Source organism: Anser cygnoides, chromosome 2 (genome assembly GCF_040182565.1).
Source record: "Anser cygnoides isolate HZ-2024a breed goose chromosome 2, Taihu_goose_T2T_genome, whole genome shotgun sequence".
In the NCBI taxonomy this organism is placed as follows: domain Eukaryota; kingdom Metazoa; phylum Chordata; class Aves; order Anseriformes; family Anatidae; genus Anser; species Anser cygnoides.
In genome coordinates this window covers 57,074,022-57,095,017 of record NC_089874.1, presented here as the reverse complement: position 1 = coordinate 57,095,017, position 20,996 = coordinate 57,074,022, and the positions used below count along the sequence as shown (strand labels likewise).

Genomic DNA, 20,996 nt, shown 5'->3' with positions numbered 1-20,996 from the left:
ATCCTGTTTAATATTTCTTACAAGCAAGTCAGATTATTGCATCCAGGATTTAAATGTGATGATATGAAACTACATCTCTCAGTACTAATATATGTTAACTAATTAAATCAAATAACACAACAACAGAAATATATCAGGGGTACCTGTTCTCATAGCAGGTCTGGCAGACTGTATTGAATAGTTTTGAGGTGTTGAACTTCATTGTTCAATATTAGAATTGTTACCAATCAAAATAAATCTATCATCATAAATTCATTGAAATTTATTTTCTTGCCATCCTATATTGATTAATTATTTAGAAAAAAAGTGTGGATTTCATCAAAATCTACATATTCTGGTTCATAAATATATTTGGAAATACATAGGTCTGAGCTTTGGGTTGAATCTTGTGAACTGGGAGACCAACACTTGGATTAAAAGTTTTGTCTTTTCATAGCCAGATCACATCTTGAAGTTCCAGCTGCATTAGAGATTGATCTTGTTAGGGCAAGAGAAGCTACAGAGCCCCCACATCCATGTTAGTCCTTTTGAAATGCATAAAGTGCATTCAAAACAAATGGTTGTAAGAGATCAATTTATTATGGACACATATGCCTTCATAAGAAAGAAAGACAAGAAAGGAGTGAAGGAGAAAGGGATCTTACTTCCTAAAAAATATTAGGGTGAGGAAGCTAGCTTATCTTCACTTTTTTTTTCTTATTTTGGCAAGAAATTGTTGTGACAAAGTGGTAATGGGAATATAATTTTCCAATGTTTGCGAAGTTTGCAAGTTTTGTGGAAATTCATTCATTTCTCTTACATTTCATAGGATATTCTTATTTTGTAGTGATAGAAGAACACCAAACTTCTGCCAAAACCAGCCCTAAGCTAAATGTTTTATTTTTCCTGGATATGGATCTAACAGAATAAAAAAATACCATTAGAGAAACAATTGAGAACCTAGCACAGACAAACCCCAGTTTCACTGATCTGTAAGCACTGTTGTAGCAACAGAAGTAATATTACACTCATCGTTCACCTTATCAGCCTCCCAGTCTAGACAGAGGCCCACAGACCAGATAGCGATACTTTGGGCATTTTTTTCTCTTTTCAGTGTCATAATTTTTTCTCTTTTCAGTACTTTTGTATCAACGCTCAACTTTATGTAGATGCCAAATACCCAGATCCTCCACTGCACCAGAGTGGACATGTACATGCTCAGTCTCAGAAAGTCAATGCTGAGCATCTGTAAGTTGGCTCTCAAACATCTTCTGCAGATATTGGCCCAAGTCATTTGATTCAGGTCACACAGTCAGAAGTAAAGCTAATAGTTACTACCAAAAATAAACTTGAGTGCAGCATGTCCAGGCTTGCAGTGTGATGAGCTTGCAGTATACTAAGCATGCATAAAACTCTCTCTGTAAGCCACTGCTGCTGGGCGGCACTGAGTCGTGCAAATGTCCTCATGTTAACATGGTGATCTCTGTACTACACCATGTTGTGCAATTTAAACAATATATCAGATTTCTGACTTAAATATCAAACATATTCCAGGCTAAATGTATCTATTTAAATCCTTAAGACTCTATGAGGAAAATACATTTCAATTCTGTTAGTGCTGAAAATCAATGTACTCATCTAGAATATCACCAAGTATTATTTAGTGTGGGTGGCTTCATGGGGCTTCTCTGTAAAAAACAACTGGGCACTGGGATAAAAGTTGAAGGATAAATTGAACACAAAATAGACTGGTTTGAGACCATCCTGTGATCAAAATAATTGTAAAGCCTCTGTAACAAATGGTGCTGATAATGAGGTCTTTAAAACAATTCATTTTCAGCCCATTAAATTTTACATTGTAAATTTAACTTGCATTAAGCCTTTTAAATCAAGTAAAACACTGGAACATCTTGTAAAAGTTGCCAAACTCCCTAGACTTGCAAAAGATGAGTATCTTAATTTTTCCTTCCAATAGCAGCTCCAAAAATCTTGTATTATATCCTCTTTGTCCATGAGACAAGACTAGATATATTTTCTAGACACAAAGGGAAAATACACAGTACTAATGACAGTGGAAAAAATACTGGCAAAACATCAGAGTATATTTTATTTAAAGAAAAAAAAATTGTAAAATTTGTTGGAGATCAGGGAATTTTTCCCTGCTTTCTCTGTAAAATAATAAAAAGAAAAGCAATTTCTCTTTTTAGTGATTTATATATAAACAACCCAAATCTGATATTTCAGTTCATTTTTCATTAACACCTCAACATTCTCCCCTCCCTAAAAAGCACTGAGATATCTGTGAACATGTTTTTGAAGACTATATTCTGTTTTCAGCCACTTTCATTGCTTATAGGAAGGACTTGGTTGAATACTGCTGTGTCATTTGTGTTTTTGCTTACCTGTCTCACAGTGTGCAGTTGGATACCGTGATGTTCAGTGAGTAATATGTGGCAAGGGAGATTATTTTCCTTTGTTACCTACACTAGGAATTCAAGTCCACTGACACAAAATAATATGGTTAGTGTTTTGCATTGTAAACTAGGAGTAAGTTTTGTTACTTTTACTCCTCTGAGTAAAACCTCCTCACCAGGCAGCTCTGACTTTTTCACTTATTGCATTCGAAACAATGAGATTTACAAAGAAATATGCTATTCAGTAGGAGGGGTGGCATAACATAACATCTTTTGATATACCACAGTCTTCTCTTCCCATTGGTTTTAATTTGCCAGAGGAAGCTCTTATCTCAAAATTTTATTTTGATATTCAATCACATCCCCATGGTAAACTTTCTGGGGTTGGTTGCATACTGCAACTGCTAAGAAGTAATAAAAAAAAAAATCAAAGCAAATAAAGCATCATTACTATACTGAAATCACCATACAATGTTTTATAAGTAAGAAAGACATCTCACAATAAAAGAAGACCTTGCTTTTGCTGATAAAATCCATCCTACGAGTCACTGATTGATGACTGACAAGAAATTGCATTGTTTCCAGACTTATTAGCAGCAGGTCACACGTGTGATTGATGTGGTAGTTACCTGGAAGTTACAATGTTTCTTTTACAATGAAAAAAAAAAAAAAGTGCAAAAGTATAGTCTGACATCTATTTTAACTTTACTTTTGTTTTGTGTCAGGGGTATATGTAACTGGCTTCTGTTCTCCTTTCATTGCTCAGATAAATTGTTCAGAGGAATAGCTGCAGTATTTCTGATGTCCTACAGTTTGCTTTCTGACCCTTCTCTGTCTACTGCTTAAGCATAAATTCTCTTTTTTTTTTTTTTTCCTCCCAGAACTGTCATCTTGACAGCCTAAAATCATTTCTGAGAAATAACTAAATTTTGTTCCTTTAAAAACCAAACTATTCCATTCCTTTAAGCAAGAACAGCAAGGGTCAACATGCTGAAATGGGTGTGCACAGAGCACGTGGCAACACTGTGATGTGGGGGATCCCGCAGGGAGTCCCCCAGGGAGAAAACATTTTTCCTTTGGGTATTGAACTGCTGTGGATCAACTGTAAGAGAAGAAATTGCCCACCACAGAGATATGTGGCAAAAGAAAAAAAAAAAAGCATATATATATGACTTTTGTGCCTTCAGGTAAGGGTAAATTCAAAGCTCCCCAGTTTCTATGCAATTGCAACAGAAGATGAGCACAGTGTATACCTTTATTTTTCCAAGTAAATTTCACATTCATAGTGTGAATTACTGCAATCCTTTTTGACAATGCCTGAACTGAACTCCTTCACGCTTGTGTTTATATTTGCATGAATCCTGAAAGCACTTACAACAGTGTTTTCATGGTCAGATTTCCTTCTTTCTTGCTCCCTTCTCTGCCTCAAACAGAAAAATCAACCTTTTAACGGGATGAGTGGATGCAAAAAAAAAAAGCCGTACCAGACATAGTGCTATGACAGATGGGTGAAATAGCTCTGCACCCTCTCACAGACTCTTAGATTGACACTTCAACTTCAAATTCTGCCCTTGTTATAACCATTCAGTTCCCTTTATTTTGCTGGTTGCAAATACAAGTACTTGCTTTGCTCTAAGTAATGGGAAGGTGATTGTTTGAAGGTTTCAAGGTAACTAGCTTCTCAGTTTTCATTGCTTATAATCCAAGAAGCGGGAAAATCAAGGCAACATTCCTGCCCACCCAACTCCCCAGAAAAATTCTTCTATACATAACATGATCATAATGTGCTAACCAAAAGTTATATCAGAAATTTCCTTGGATTGGGAATGTTAGTCGGTCTAGTGAGTCTGAACATTGCAGAAAGTCAGTTTTTTCTACCTGTAGATCAGACTTCAGAACTGGAGTCTTGACCTCTACTGAAAAGTAACAACTACTTCATAGCTATTGAGTAAATACATATACCCACAAAAAACATATAAATTCTATAAAACTATTCCATTCTTCTGTCTCGTTGATATTACCTTATTAAACATGTACAGTTGGTGCTCTAATGCTTTGAAAATTACACTTCACATAAGTTGCAAGAATTCTTTTACTGAAAAAAAAAATCATTTTGTTTTTAAACCAGAGCACAATTTAGACATATCACTAACATATCTCAAAGAAATATCAGCAAAATTATAAACAACTTCCCAGGCTATTATTGATCCATAATAAGCTACTAATAAAGTGCAAGGATTTCTTATTCTGTATACAGAAAATAAATAAATCAGGGTAATAAATTAAATACTAAGGATTGGCTCAGACAATTCAATAAACTTTCAATATCTTTGTCATCTAACTGTAATAAGCCTGCTCTAGTGTCAATCCTCACCAAATGCAGATGTGGTATGAAAGATGAGCACATCAACTTCAGAAACATTGTTGGCTGCTGAGTGCCTGAGTGCCTGTGCAAATGCAACTGGGGGATTTGAGGTTCTCACACCAGACACCCCTGTGTAATATTTATACACCCGCATGCTATTAGAGTAGTATTGGCACCTCACAAGCTGATAAGGTATTTCTCCTTACAACAGCTGTGTGATGCAAGGAAATGTTTTTATTATGGTAATGCAGAAAGTGAAAGAGACAATGAGGGAAGCAATAAACTGCTGACTTTGAAAGTGGATGTCTGTGCTACCAGAAGGAATTGAAGTCAGATTTTCCCATCATAGTTGTCACTGTGAATACTGTGCAATCATCAAATAGAAGTCTTTAATATTTCTAGCAAAGCTGCAAGTTTTTCTCTGTGATTATGTAGAAAACACCCTCAAAGTCTCCCTGGCAGGAAATCATGGAACCTGATCTGTTGTATATTTAACATTACTTTTTTTTTTTTTTCATCCATACTATTGTATAAAATTGGAGGTTTTTTAGCCATTGTGAATATTTCCATTAAAAAGGAAGCTGTCTTTTCATTTAGACTCAGCAGAAAATACACAGAGCAGATTGTCATTCCCTTATTCTGAGCCTGCAGTCCTAGACATCAGTTCAAACTGCTGTAGCTACAGAAAGATCTATAGTAATTTCACATCAGTGCAGAATAAACCACAGTTGAGATTTGCCTGACATTTTCAGGCTTTCATTGGCTTGTGCACTTGTCCAGACAGAACAAAGCAGAATAAAAGGCACCTGCTTTACAGGGCTATTGTAGGAGGCTTGATGCCCTAGGATCTCCATATATCTAATGGAGGTAGAAATGGAGTTTCCTGGGGAGGCGGTTCAGAGCTCAGACTTACTTAGATATGCCAGGCTGTTTCCTAGAATTTACCTCCTGCCATTACTTAGGGAGGCTTGATGGTGCAATGAATCAGGTGGCTTAACCCCATCTTCTGTGGCACTCATTCTGTTCCGCTGAAGGTAACAGGAATCTTTATATGGATTTATGATCATAATTTCACTGGTTCACATTACTTTACTTTGATTCTGATAGTAATTTGTTCATGAAAGCTTTCTATATGCTGAGTACTGATATTTTCATACAAAGGAAGAAAACACATTGTAGGTTTGTATTTTAGTAATGCCAACAAGCAATTGTCTTATTTTGGTATTTTACTGCATGCATACAAAATTCAGACATGCATCACAAATGATTACAGTGATAACAGACAGAATATGAGATTTGATGATGTAGGAGAAAATCTTTGTGTCCCTACTTCTTCAATTCACAAACTGAATACTGTGTGCCTGAAAGTAGAACAAAAATTTGAGTGAACTAACTAGATAAATGATAAGTATTGCTATCTTCAGAGCACTCAGAGTAAATTCTCTCCCAGATCAAGACCTGTGAGATTCTGACCCTTTATTGATGCCCTAGGGCCAGGACATATCTCATTAAATAATCTTAATCTTTGTGACCGCAGCCTGGAGAAGCAGAAATTTCTAGTGCTCTCTAGCACATTTTTAGCCACAAGCCAGACAAGCCAGCTATAGTTATTCTATATTCAATATTAATGACTATATAAGAAATCAAAAAGGAAATAAAATTATGCATCAGGAATGGGTTTTATTAAGATGTCTAAATTGCTTAGTATATGCACCGAGTGTCAGAATGCCTCCAGTGATTGGCCTTGGTTACGATTTTGAAAGTGCTGCTTTTAAGATTCAAAATGCCATGCAGGAAACACATAGTATTGTGCACTGGCAAGCAGCATCATGCAATAATATTTTTGATTTCCCATACATGAACATGGCTAAAGAGGCACTGAAGTCTCCAGATGGTCTTACAGCTATAAGTGGGCATTTCAGTCAGCTTTGTGGAATGTAGAGGAGAGAATCTTTCTCTGCTGCAGTTTTCGTATGAGTCCTGGCCAGGCTTCATAACCATCAAGATTTTGTCTCCAGCTTCTGCAAGGCAGTGATTTTACCCTGTTATTGCCTGTTATTATTAATAAGATTGCTTTGAAGGCCTAGCCTCAGAAAAAAAGCAAATACAGTAGTACCACACAGATAATCAACCTTGGTTTCTCCTTGGTGACCAGATGAAAGGTGACACAAGCCAGGTCTTGAATTTACTTGGAAAAAGTGAAATGACACTTGTGAGGTAGTGATAGCTGTCCTAGTGCAGAAGGGAGCTTCCACCTCTCACAGTGCTACTCCTCAAAAGTCACTATGTTGAAATTGCATTGTATGTGTGTAACTCTACACACGTTCCTTGTTTATTTATTAGGAGTAATATGTTCCACTTGATTCTTGACAATCCACCTTAACCTTCCTATTCCTACTGTCACCTCAGAGGCAATTCAATTCCTGTAGAGAGTACAGAGTTCTGTGTATTCAGATAGAAAAATTTCATGAAGCTGTGTTCAGCCACACCTGTGCAATGCTGGCAATGCTTTTCACAGGTGAGAAAAATTCATGGAGAAAGAAGTCATATTCTGGTGTGACTGAGTGTATAGCTAGCAGGATCATTATAACTACCTGAGAATAGAAGAAATGACACCAATATTTCACTGATATTAAACCAGCAGCAAAGTAGAATTAGGTCCCTCCTGATATTTTCTTATGTCTACAACATTGGCACAGAAATGTCATGGTATTTTTCAATTTCTTATACTCTGCCTTAGGTAGGATTTTTGCAACAGACATGTTTTTTGTTTCTATTTGTCTTTTTCCTCCTGTGTTTTCATACTCCTGGTCCTAGACAGAATCAGAGTGTACAAAAATAAAAACAGGTGAGTGGGGAGAGAGAGACTGAGGACATGACCAAAGAATTATAATCCTCAAAATAACTTTGCAAGTTCTGGATACCTTTGCATTTTGTGTGGAAGTTTTTGATTTTCTTTTGCTTTGTCCCTTTTCAAACAGAAAATGGACATTTTTGTAAAATATGTGCATTTCATACTGGGGATACACATCTTGCTTGAAAAAAATCACTGGGTCCAGAAATCCAGCTCTGGGTTTTACCACAAAGCTATCCCAAACTGTATGTATTTGCAAAGTCTGTCAACGGTGCATGACTGCACTGCATATTGGTTTAGAAATATGTATTGCTTTTCAAGGAAAACTGACCTGTAACCACCTCATTCATTCTCCAAGGCTTCTGTCCTGAAAGTGCAGTTTGCAGAGAAACCCTTCACTATGCCTTATGCCTGATATTTCAAGTCTATAATTTTCAGATATTATTTGAAATAATCCAGAAGAAGGCAGAGAGTGGTGCATGGAAAGCTTGTCCACATTTCAGTAGCTGTGTTTGTGCTTCATTTTACCTGTTTTACTCAGACAACTTGCATGGTCTTCTGAATGAAGGACTTCCCTCAGAGCTTTAGGAAGATGATACACAGGTGGCCTCCAAACAGATCATTTATTCACTCATCACCCCTCAGCATTTCCAAGTCATCTTATACTATAATTTAACATGGAGAAAATTATGCTTTACCTTTCTCTAATATTTCCTAATAGTTTAAACAGCCTGATTCTGTGAACTGCTGAGTACTTTGCAGCCCTGCTGCAATAAGTACTTCAATTTCATTCACCAAAACCCATAGTCATAGACTGAACCTTTTTGCTGAGCTGGAACTTGAGGGGATTCAGTACCTTCCTGTAGGAACTCACACAACCAAAGTGAACCTTCCTCTTATCTTTTCTATTAAAAGAAGTGGTACGTATGTGAGAGAATTTCCAGGTTCATTACAATGCTTCACAGATGTGTAACACAGCTATACTGAAAATTATTTTCCCAGCACAAATGAAGTTAAACTCACAGAACATTGCTCTGTCATGAAATCCTTTTGGGAAAAACAAATCTTAGGGCTTCAGAGAGCACCATTTACTTAAAACTTTCTTTGTAGTAATGAACGTTTAAAGTAGCAATTAATAACATTTACTGCTGTGGAATATGTGTTGCATATTTTTGAACTTTGCAGTTCAGCCCCATGAAAGCACTGAGGTCAAGGACTGAGGCTCCCAGTATTCCCAGTGTGCAAGACCTTGGGCAACCACAGTGATAGGCAATCCCAAAGATTGCTCCTAAAGTAAAAGGGATGACAAGCAGTAAAAGGGCCAGAAAGAGGAAGAAGATGAACATAATTTTGCATCAGTTTGCTGTGTCTAAGTGGAGGCAATGCAGGGGCTACCAGCAGTCCCCGCCAGCAGAGCAGCAGTGTCAGATGGTAGGGCTGCCCAGTGTACCATGACCTATGTAAGCTATAAGCAGAGGTTGAAGAATAATAAATTAGTTGTCACAGGGATATTTTTAAAGCCAGTCTTGCAAATACATAGAGCTACAGTATATTCTGCTTTAAGTTTTTAAGTACTACCGCTCATTCTCAACACCACAGTTAACAGCAATAGGCATCACAGTTTGGGGAAGTATTTTCAGGATAGGGTCCTTCACTTTTAATCTGGGAATACTTAAGTTGAGTCCTCTGCAAAATATAGCTGTTAAACTGAATTGCCTCTCCTATGACTGTTTCAAGGTTATTTAAGATTTCTGCTATAAAGCGGCAGTTATGAATCTATCAGAGTGATCACATTATTTATAGCACCTTTGGACCACAACCTGATTCCATGTTTTATGTGGCCACACAGTGACACAGACTATAATAGTTTGCATTTTGGAGAATTTTTATATGGTATAAGGAAAATATAATGCTTTTCCAGAACTAGATGTAGCAAAACTCTGAAAAGGATCAATGAAGTCTGCAATAATTTTACCCATATTCTTACCTCTTCTGTGCTCAGTTACTCTGAATAAAGTCTGCAGACTCATTCCTGAATTGCTCTGTATCACTACACAGCTTGTAAGATGGACAACTTGTTTCATTTGTTTTGAGATAAAGCCTTTGCGTAGAATTGTGTGAAGGACATGAAGGCTCCAAATACTAAAAGGGGATAAAATGATATTCTTTTTTTTTTTAATAAAAATAATGTGTTGATTTTACAAAAGTTTAGATAGGTAATTTGGTACCAATCTGTGGCAATTTTGCATTTATAAATAATGTATGAAGGAATTAAGTGATGAAATTTTTTATTTTTTTTTAATGACTGCTCACCTTTTTGAGCGTTGCTTACAACTATTTTTAAATACTGTACTTATATGCTATATTCATAGTATTTATTCATCATTCTGTAATCCCTTATGAAACGTTCATAAATGTGCCTCATTATTTAAGTTCACATGTAATTTTAAATTTCCTTTTATGGTGTTTTCCCAGATAGCAAAGCATATCCAGCGTTACAGTATCACTGAATGAATGATTGCTATAGGAGACCAGTCCAGCAATCCCCGATAGACTTAGAAGAATATAAACTACCAATGGTAGGGAACTGTGCAGTGATTCCCAAAGGAGGCTGTCAAAGTCAGCCTTCAATAGAATGTCAACCTTGAATTATATTTTTAATGTTAAGAAATAAGCAGGGGTACATTATTATGCAAAGTAATAACAATGCTTTTTCAAATGAAAGTATTAACTGCCAAAAGTAGTTTTATTTTCTGTCAAGAGTACTGAAAGATGACATTTTGTTTCAGATTGAATTGAAAACTGCCTGTGGAGCACCCCCTGTGAGATATAGTTCAGGTGTCTTATGCCTTGTTTCCAGCCATGAGTCAAGCTCCCTTGTTTGTTTGTTTGTTTTTTTTCCATAAGCCATCCAGATTAGGCTGTTCTTATGAAGGATTGTGCTTGCTATGGATAATTTTCTAGTATCATGTCCAATCCTATTTCAGTTTTTTCGGGTGCTGGAATCACCATCATTCCTCTCTGAGATTATTCTAAATCCACTGGAATTTGCTGGTCAGAGTTTCAGGTTTTCCTCTTCCTTTAGAGTGTTTGCTTATTGTGCCTTCTAAATCTCTCTTCCCTGTATCTCCTTCTTTGGAACATTATCTACTGCAAGACCTCAATGAGAATAAATCTAAAGTGTGGTTCTTCTGATCTGTAGTAGTCGTATGAGATGTAGGTACAGACTTTCTGTGTGACCTAAAGGAAACCTTTCCTCTGCTCTGCGATTCCAGGTATCCATCAATAAAATTGAGCTTATTCTTTTCATTCTTACTGGAAAATAGCGAGGTTCTTAACTACTGGCAAAATGCTTTAAAAATGTAGCAGTAGTAACATGGACAGATTGGTAGTGCTCAAGTCAGTAGTAATATGTTTCATTGAAAAGGTGTCAGCACATTCAATTTCTTTTGCCTGTTTTATTTTCTCTTCTTTTCAAGATGTGGGAGCATTTTTTGAAGAGGGAATGTGGCTTCGTTACAACTTCCACTCCCCAGGGACCAGCATGAAGGATTTAGTTAGCCGAACCCTGTTGAGTTCCACAGATCCTGAGACCACAGCAACAGACCTTAACTTGAATAAAGAAGAGCTCAGCTTCAGCTTCAGTACTACTAAGTCCCCTTGTGTCCTTTTGTACATCAGTTCCTATACCCAGGACTTCATGGCGGTACTTGTCAAGCCATCTGGTAAGCAACTGCTCTGGGCTCTCTCCATTGAAGGAACGACTGATAATAACACCAGATTGACATGCAGCTGAAACTCTGAACTAATAAGAAAGTCTTTTCACTCTTGTTCTTTAAAAGTAAAGTACATGGGGCCTGAATACAGGTTCTGCTTTATGAAATTTTGTGTGGTGCAACTCTTCAATTCCATTGGGTATTCCACTAGCCAACCTTCCTTCTCAAAACAAACAAGCAAACAGAATCAATCAATAAATTACATACATATACATATATATATATGTATATGCTGTAACAGTTAGATTCATGCCATAAACTAGTATTATGGAGAGGACAAGTAGGCATCCACATGTAGGCATGGTAATAAATGGTACATAGTCACTGAACTCATGGCAATATCACCTGTAGTCAGTGGAAAGTGTAATGAACTTTTCTCCTGGAAATCTCACTACTGACTGAGGTGGCTAAATGTGGATGTAGCACAATATATAATGTCCTAAAAATTTTGGTAATGATTGAAGGTTGGATATGAACCATTTTCTGGTGGAGAATCAAAACACAATATAACTCAATTCCAAATAGTGCCTTAGTGCCCCCTGAAAATCATACCTAGGAATATTTTACTAACACCTTCCTCTGTGGAATAAGTTAATACAGGTATTCCACATGCCACTGAAATTTTTCCCTTTCTTACCTTCACAGGTGAGAAAAAAGGTGCATGAGAGAAAAACCATGTTGGTATCCAAACTATAGTTTTAAAAGTCTAAGGCTGCTGTTTGGGGCCAGAATATTTCAGGTTTTGATGAATAATGGGGTCTACATTTCCATTTTCAAAAATCCTTCCTTTTGATGGAATGTTAAAATTTGCAATTAAGAGTAAATATTTCACTTTTGTTTAGAAAAGAAAAATCTGTCTGGTACTTTGTCATGAATATCAATTAACCACTTCTGACTATACTTTTCTAACAATATAACCTGAAGTTTTCATTTCACCATATATTATTAAATTTCCATAAAAGTCCAGATGGTCACCTGTCAACAACAATTAAATCTGAGAGCAAGAAAATCCCTTGTGTAGATTATATGCCAGTGTTAATTTGTTGCAATTTTGACTTTATTCAAGGCATATCAATGCTTTATTCTTTAAAAAAAAAAAAAACTCATGCCTTTTATAATGTCAAAAATTTTTCTGCAGTGAGGATAATAATCTCAAAAATAAAGTGATACTTGATGTGCTCAAATTTGAAACAATCGTCCATATTGTTCAAGGCATAGCTCTGATTTGTTTGGTTTGCAATCTGGAGAATTTGCACACACTTTAGTTTTGAGATCCCATTCATTGTCATGCTTCTGGGTAGTAAACTGGAAGCCATTTTCAGCCCAGTAGCTTTACAATCTCAAGTACTAGCCCTTCTCTAAATTTTCCTACTGCGGATACCAGCTCTGAGAGCAATTTAAATGTAAAACAATAACAGTTGTACATGAAAATAAAGAGGGGAAAGTAGCTGGTGAATAAAGATCAAAATACCTGAGGGTGCTTTTCACATTCCTTCATTAGGGAATTTGCAAATTCGGTACAGCCTAGGAGGTACCAAAGAGCCATATAATATTGACATCGACCACAGAAACATGGCAAATGGACAGCCCCATACTGTAAACATCACACGGAATGAACGGGACATAGTTCTACAGGTAAGCAGACATTAAAGGTGTTTTGGTTCCATCTAGTTTATTGCTTGTAGCTTGTAACACTTTGTATTTTGATGACCTCCTTTCCCCTGAAGAAATAAGTGCAATTTGGGAAACATAAAGCCCAGTAGATGGTGTTCTGCTTGCAGTTTGCACTCCTAGGAGTTAACAAAAGCTATTCTCTTCCTCTATTGCATTGAGTCATGTTGTTCTGAGATCCTTGTCCTAGTGTGATGACAGCTGGGCTAATGCAGGTGTCACTCTAGATGCTCGGGGGCATCAGAGACATCTGGTCTGGTAGATAACATGGGACCTATGATAAACCTGCACCATTCTGGAGCAGCAGCTGGAAGCCAGGAGGGATAATCTGCAGCATCTTAAATGGCAGTAGACCCTGATGCACAGACAACTAAACATCGTACCGTCAGACCTGACTCCGCAAATAAGAATGTCATTAAATTTAAATTTACCCTACATTCCAGCAAAATCTGAAGAGCTGTTCATGCCTGCAAAGATGAGCAGATGCTTCAATGTTTGTGTGACAGGAGCCTAAGACAAGATAATGTTACTGAAGGCACATATTTCTGGCCTATTTAGTTTTCAGTACAGCACTGGCAGGAACTTCATCTTCTCATATCTTAGTTTACAAACCTTTGAAGTAATATAATAATATTTAAATAACTGAGGGTAGCTCTGCAAGAAGCAATCAATGTTTCCAGACAGCCTTCTCTCTGTGGTCATTACAGAACTCTGTTTTCATTCTCTGGCTATCCCATCTGCAAACACTGAGATTGCAGCAGGATATGAGAACAGTTTTGTTGGCAGGAGAGTGAGGTGGATAGGATAGACTAATCTGGATTTGATAGTTCATAAGAAGCAAACCCAAACCAATAACAAATGAAATATAAAAATAGGAAGTCTCCTTAGGAACCAAGCCAAAAGGTGAAAGGATATTAGTTGTCACGGTATTGTATATTTAAAAAAAAAAAAAAAAAAAAAACCACCTGACATAGAACCTAGAATCCCTGAACCTAGATCCCTGACAGTTAATTTTTCCAGGCACCAAAAAGAAACCTTTTCAGTGGATTACAATGTTATTTGACTGAGGGTTTCAGTACTCAAACTAACACTGGATGTACTGAAGTAGAATTGTCAGAAAATTAGAAAATTGCAAAATGACAGATGTTCTAAGGAATATATAGCTGATAGATCTAACCAATTTTCAGGTTTTTGGAGGTTGGGGTGTGTACTTTGATATATGCATCTTTCTTGCATGTTGCTGCGTTTGCACTTACTTCTCTCACTGCTAAATGGAAGCTAAACACTACCTGCAGTTAGGTTGTCTTCTGTTAATGAAAGCTTCTATTTTGTGTATGACATATGTTCTGTGGAGTAAAATCTGCCTGACTTAGACAGCTGTAAAACTGAATAAATTATTTGCTAAAGGAATCAGATGAAATACCTTGTCCGTTTGGAAAACATATACACAGTTAAGTATCCCAGTCTTGTACCAATTCACCTACATTTAGGGCCTGATGATGTTTTCCCAAGTATTTTGAGAGACAGCTACCTGTGTAGGGCTTGCAAGAGCCACAAACATTTTGGTTAGTGTTTCTCTGCTGAGGTAAAAATTTCTTAATCTAACCAGTGTTCTTAGAACACAGCTGGTTTATTTAATCAAAAAACATATCCATTTGAGTCCTATTAAACTAGACTCCGTCTGATGCATGTAAAAGAATAGGGAAAGTATTGACCCATAAAAAGAAAATCCAGCAAATCCAGAAATCCTACCCCTAATTTATCCTGAAAAAGAAAGTTACTATCAAATGCTGTTTGTTTTCCATAAGGAAGTTGATTCTGCTACTCATCTGGTTATGCTCTGTGAATGAAAGAACTGATATGAACAGAGATGGATCTGGTAAATAGATTGTTCACTTGAAAATGAATCCTACTTTCAGATATAAGCTCTTCATCATGTTTGAAAATATAGATGATAGAGATATATTTTTTCTCAGCATTCAGAGGACAAATCATAAAGTATGAGTTTTCCCTTGCAGATCTGAGCAATGAACATCTGAGTAGACTTTTATTTCTTGCTAACTCCTTCTCCAACCTGATGAGCAGCTGGTTTTCTTGCTTTTAAAGAAGACAGCTTGCTTGCCAGGTGCTGTTGCTCACACTTCCACACTTCCACATGGCATAAAAATGTCACAGGAAGGATTTATTTCTCATCAAAGCTTTAATTCAAGAGCACTCTATTTCTGAAATCTCAACCGCAAGTTCATACTTAGTATATCTGCCTTTCTAACTTGCTATAATAACCCTGTAGTGCCAGAGAGATTTAAAAAACCTGCAGTGAGGTAATAAATTGCTATTATATAAACTATGTGATCCTGAGTTTTATCATGATTCTCAGGAGTTTCATTTATATATAAGTATAGTAGAGGGCTCATTATTGAACAATATGAGATCTCACCCAATGTTGGAAGACATGAGAGAACTAATTACTTACGTAAAGTCACAGTTACCGTCCAGTCAATTGGAATTTGAATTGAGCTTTGAAATAAATGTATGCACAATATTGTATCTCCACAACATAAGCAGAAGTATTTGTAGCTTGAATTATTTTCATTAGAATTGCATCACAATTCCTAACACACCAAGACAGTCAAGACTAAAGGTAGAAGAAAAGACCCCTCAAAAGGCTTTTATATTTCAATTTTTTAAATTCACTGACTGCAAACTAATCAATAATTAGTTTTACATTAAAGAACAAGCTCCCATTTGTGATGTCAGTGGTTTCTCAAGGATAAGATTGAAGATATGTAGTTGATTTAGGTGTCAGAAAAGCAAAATGACATAAATTCAGGGACAAAGGTCTGCATATTTTCTGTTGTTGCAATGAAGGGCTCCAAACTTACATTAGTTAATTAGAATTCCTGTCTCTCACTTCTACTGAAATACCACACATTGAAGGCTACATTAATTCACCTGTGGACAAGAAAAAGCCCAGACTGACAGATGGGGAATGTGTTATCCCATCAAATAACACTTCAGGATCTGAGCTTTAGTTTTAAGAAGGCAAGTTCTACTTCATTTGACTTCATTAGAAGGCTTCATGCTTCAGCAGAGTATTTTCCATATCGTAAAAACCAGATCACTCTTTACCAAGTTTTCATGGGTGATTAAAGCTATTCACACATCAGTAGTTTCTTCTTTTAAGAAGGTCAAGGATAAGAAACTCCCTAGCAGAGGTTCTGATCTAAAGCTCATTGAAGTCAATGAAAGCCTTGCATTGACTTCAGTAGGCTTCAAATTATACCTTAAAGGACTGTGACGGTTACTTCCCTAGTGCAAGACTCACACCAGTCTGGATTAGACACATTTTGGTTCTACTGCAATTTATTGTTTTTAATTCTGATCTGTTACACAAACGCCATATTGGCATGTTAAAAAACAAGCAAACAAACAAAAAAACGTATGATGTGCTTTAATTTTTATTGGAATAAAGTTGATGCTGAACACAATTAGACTGGGCATCTCAGCTTCTATACTAAGATATTCTTATACATGCTCAACAGACCTTCAGTTCTTCATACCTTCTTTAAAGCCATTTCTAGAAATGAGTTAGGAGTCACAGCTTCTAGTGTCTTCTTTGTTCCCAGAAATGATTAGACCTGAGCAATTTCCACAGGACTCCACTTTCCCAAGCCCAGCCATACACTTTCAGGACAATTAGCAGCAGCCTGCACAGATAAGCTCAGAAGACCAAATCCAAGGATAGCTGACAGTTACCTCTTTCAGGCGAGAACTGCAGTACAGAGGGTATACACAACAGTATTGTTGTGTATACAATACCATATGTTCATAATACCAGTTGTTGACCATTCAGAGTGAACATGATTTTGAAGCTTTATGGAAATCTTGGCCTGAATTCAGCTGTTCATAAGATTCAGAATAGCCCTGAAAATATATTCTGACCTCAGCTGTTAATAAGATTCAGAACAGTCTTGAAAATGTATGGATCTATGTTTTCCACCTTCACCAGAGGTAATCAGTAGAAATACCCAGCTTCTGTGAAAAAATAATCACTGAAGTATTTGCCCCAACCCAGTTGAAACCCAGAAGAAACAGAATTTTTGCAAGTCCATTCTCTTATTTCAATTTTGAACTCTGTGCTCTGCACTACAGGAATAGAGATAATATTTGTGAACTCCTAAATGTTTCAAAAATGAGTTATATGAAGTTATTTCAAAATTAATCTGAAGTATAAAATGAAATTATAAACATAATTGCAGTTAAATAAATGGGTATAAAGGAACAAAGCAGTCTGCAAGTCTCAAGCTTAAATGCAATAAATATATCAAAGATTTTTGTAAGTATAGATTAAGCTTTGATCTCATTACTAGGAATGGGAAATTTCTCACAGACTTCGGTGAGGTTATAATTTCACCTACTATCACTATTGTTATTGTAGAATCATACCTATGAATCTTGTTTCATGTACTTTGAAGCCTGAGCAGAATATGGTCACTCTGTTTGATATCTTGCTTAACAGGAACCATAAAATTTCACTAGATGATTTTCTGCAGCTAACCGAAAAAGTGATGATAGCAATATAACACATTTTCTAGAAAGACTTTTATCTAGCTTTAAAGACTTCAAATGATAGAAAATTTTCCATATCCTGGCTATGTATGCCAATGGTTAAATGTAATTTCTGTAAAGTATTTGCACCTAATTTACAGTTTGAATTCTTCAGACTTCAGCATTTAACTTTGGGACCTCTATATCTATGCCTGATAGATGAAAGAGTTGTTCGGTGTCAGATATTGTTCCCCTTCACACTTTCCTAGCAATGTTAATTGGAAGATCTTTTCATCTTGTCTATGAGAAGTTAAATAAATTAAACTATGTTAGTTTACTGTCTGAAGTCCATATTTTTTGAGCCATAAAACAATTTTATAACTCTTCTCTGAAAACTTTCCCTTTTCAAAACATTTTGAAAACCTTTACCCTAGGACTAGATATGGTAATGGTAGTTATGTTATCAAAACATCTTTCTCTATTTCCTACAGTTTCTAGGCAAACATCCTTTGGGCAGTGCTGAAAATTGTCTGAATGCAAAGAGTTGTTTAATGACTGGTTTATCTAATATTTCACTGGCTTATGGGGGATGAGGCAGTACAGTTCATGATTTGAAAGAAACCATCTAGAGAGTATCCACAAATTCCATAACAGCTGAGCTAAATAAAATGTTTTAAATACCCAGGATTTTAACCACAGGTAAACATGTAAACCATAGCTAATATCATTGTAATGGTAATCTTTTTTTTTTATTTTTCTAATAATCATATATATCTATTATATTTAATTAATTTCCAAACAGTTTTTAGTTTAAAGGAAAAAAAATCATTTGTTCTAATAATATCAGAGACCTTACAGCTGAAACAAATTATTTATAATCTTTATATATTTATTAACCTTTATTTTAATATTTAAAAAATAAATAAATTTAGTGACCAGGGATAGGACCCAAGTGAATGGAGTCAAGCTGAGACAGGGGAGGTTCGGGTGGATATCAGAAAGAGGTTCTTCACCGACAGGGTTGTCACGCACTGGAACAGGCTCCCCAGGGACATAGTCACAACACCAAGCCTGTCAGAGTTTAAGAAGCGTTTGGACTGTGCTCTTAGTCATATGGTCTGAATTTTTGGGTAGGCTTGTGTGGTGCCAGGCATTGGACTTGATGATCCTCGTGCATCCCTTCCAGCTCGGGATATTCTATGATTCTATGAAAATCCTTGGAGCTACTTTATTTCCATTATGTATTGGCATTCTGCAGTGGCAATGTATTATTCAAAATGAGAGCAAAAAAGGCAAACTCAGACCACTTTCTAGAGCAGAACTATACATTACTTCTACGTGTTTAATGCATTAATGCTCAATTTATCCCTAGCTAGTTCTCAATCAGAAGCAACAAGATTTTTTGTTGTTGTTCAGAGTCAAAAATACATAGCTTTTTTCACAAATAAGTGACCACGTAGGATAAGAAGCTACTGATATGAGAAAATTTTAAAATATAACAGAGTTATATTGATATAGTATATCATTTCTGTAACCCTACTCTCTTTTCCAAAATATAAATAAATACAGACCCTGATATTTACATACTCCAAATTCCCTCCAAGTGTAATGTTGTTATGAATGTTGCAGAAAACTGGATGCTCAGTTCTCAAAAGATTCTGTAAATAACAGCAAGAAACAACAGAATGATATGTGTCATATTCAGAAGTGAATGAATAATTCACTGCTTAGTAATTTACCTACGTGTTCTTTTGTAGGATGTCCATGAGCTACTAGCATTTTAGTTGATTTTATCCTTCATTGAATTTACCCATCTTTTTATTTTACTGTGTCATTTGCAATCTTTCAGTTAAAGACAGCAATATAGGTAGGCAGGAAACTTATAAATGAGCCATTTCTACTTCCCTTTCATGCACAATGGAGTTTGTAAGTGGTATCTGCCAAAACAACTCGGCACATCCCTGACAAACCCCACCTAGCTGAAAGTCAGACAATATATTTTCATAAATAAAAGTCCACATCACCAAGTAGTAAATGAGAGAATGAAATATCCTTATCCTGAAGGTCAGAACACTGGAGTCAGATTTTTCTCTTACTGGGGAAAAACACAATCCATACAGCTGCATCTGAGGGTAGCATCTCATCCTGTGGTTTCACAGTTGTAAAACCCAAGCCTAGGACAAGGGAAGATGCCCAAGTAAGGATCCTTACAGAAGTTTTTCCCTTTCTGTGCATCAGCTGAGATAGTTTAAAATCTTTAGGACTTCTGGAAGAATATTCTTCTGTTCTGTAAAACCACTCAGTAAGACTGAATATGAGAGGAACTCTTTTACAGATCCATCCTTTTTCATATGTGTTTTCAGTAGGGCCTGTATTGATGGATTCAGAGGAATTTTTCAGTTGTCTTGTCCCAGACTTTGACTATGTCCAGGTCATATACCATGATAACACAGAATTTAAATGTCTTCCTCACCCTACACCCCCATTTACCTTGGATATAAAGCTAGTGCATTCAGGGCACAATGCAGTATGGTGCAGTATGGTACAGTCTGATAGATCCCCACTCTGTGTATCAAACCAAGGCAAAGGCCTGCAGAGAATATCAAATGCTTATCAACCTCATAATACATGTTGCCAAAATTTGGCTTATGTTGAGACTAGATCCTTCCTCTATAATTTATTTCCAATGGTGAATGTGTGCATGCTTTCCTTGGCCTGTATGATTGCTGTTTTGGCATCAGTTTTTATTCCAATTAAAGAAATAAAGAAAGAACAAAAGAATCATTAAATATTTTCAGGATCTAACATTAAGCCTAGAAAAGTCAAAACTCAACATAAAATAGGTGTTTTCCATTATATGGCAGCACACATTGGGCAAATTAATGTCCTGTGAAAGTCATCTTTAGGTACCTGAGGTACGTCTCTTTAATTTTTATAACTTTGTATTATATGAGCTGCTATTGCCTCTGCTAACATCTGATGTAATTCACCTATTAAAAAGACCAATAAAAAGTTCACAGAAAGAAGCATCAGAGAATTGTTTCCTTTGAAGCGTCAGAGAATTGTTTCCCTTCCTGTGAAGGCAGCCAGAGTAAATGTGTCCCTTTCCTTATCAGTGCCTTCTCTACATTTTAAGTCATGCATCTAATTGGTGGGTTTTCTTGTTGTTTTTCTTTTGTTATGTTTTTGCTTTTTACATTGAGGCAAATTACACCTGATATACAATTTATCAGAGCAACAATGGCTTCAGAAAACAGTAGGACTCCATTGCACATAAGGTATTCAAGTTTTTAAGCTAAATTTTTTATTATTATTATTTTTCTGCAATGTATTTTTGTGGTTTTACCTGGCAGGCACACACAGCTGCTCACTCACTCTCCCCAGGTGGT

The 20,996-nt window shown here is 36.3% G+C and overlaps 1 protein-coding gene across 1 annotated transcript in view; it reads left to right on the top strand.

The window, feature by feature from the left end:
- Positions 1–20,996, top strand: part of CNTNAP2 (contactin associated protein 2) — a 1,164,016-nt gene that overhangs the window by 1,071,980 nt on the left and 71,040 nt on the right. The window contains exons 19-20 of the mRNA XM_066992162.1: positions 11,092–11,337; positions 12,890–13,023. Of these exons, the coding sequence (XP_066848263.1) occupies positions 11,092–11,337; positions 12,890–13,023 (380 nt within the window). The remainder of the gene's footprint in view (positions 1–11,091; positions 11,338–12,889; positions 13,024–20,996) is intronic.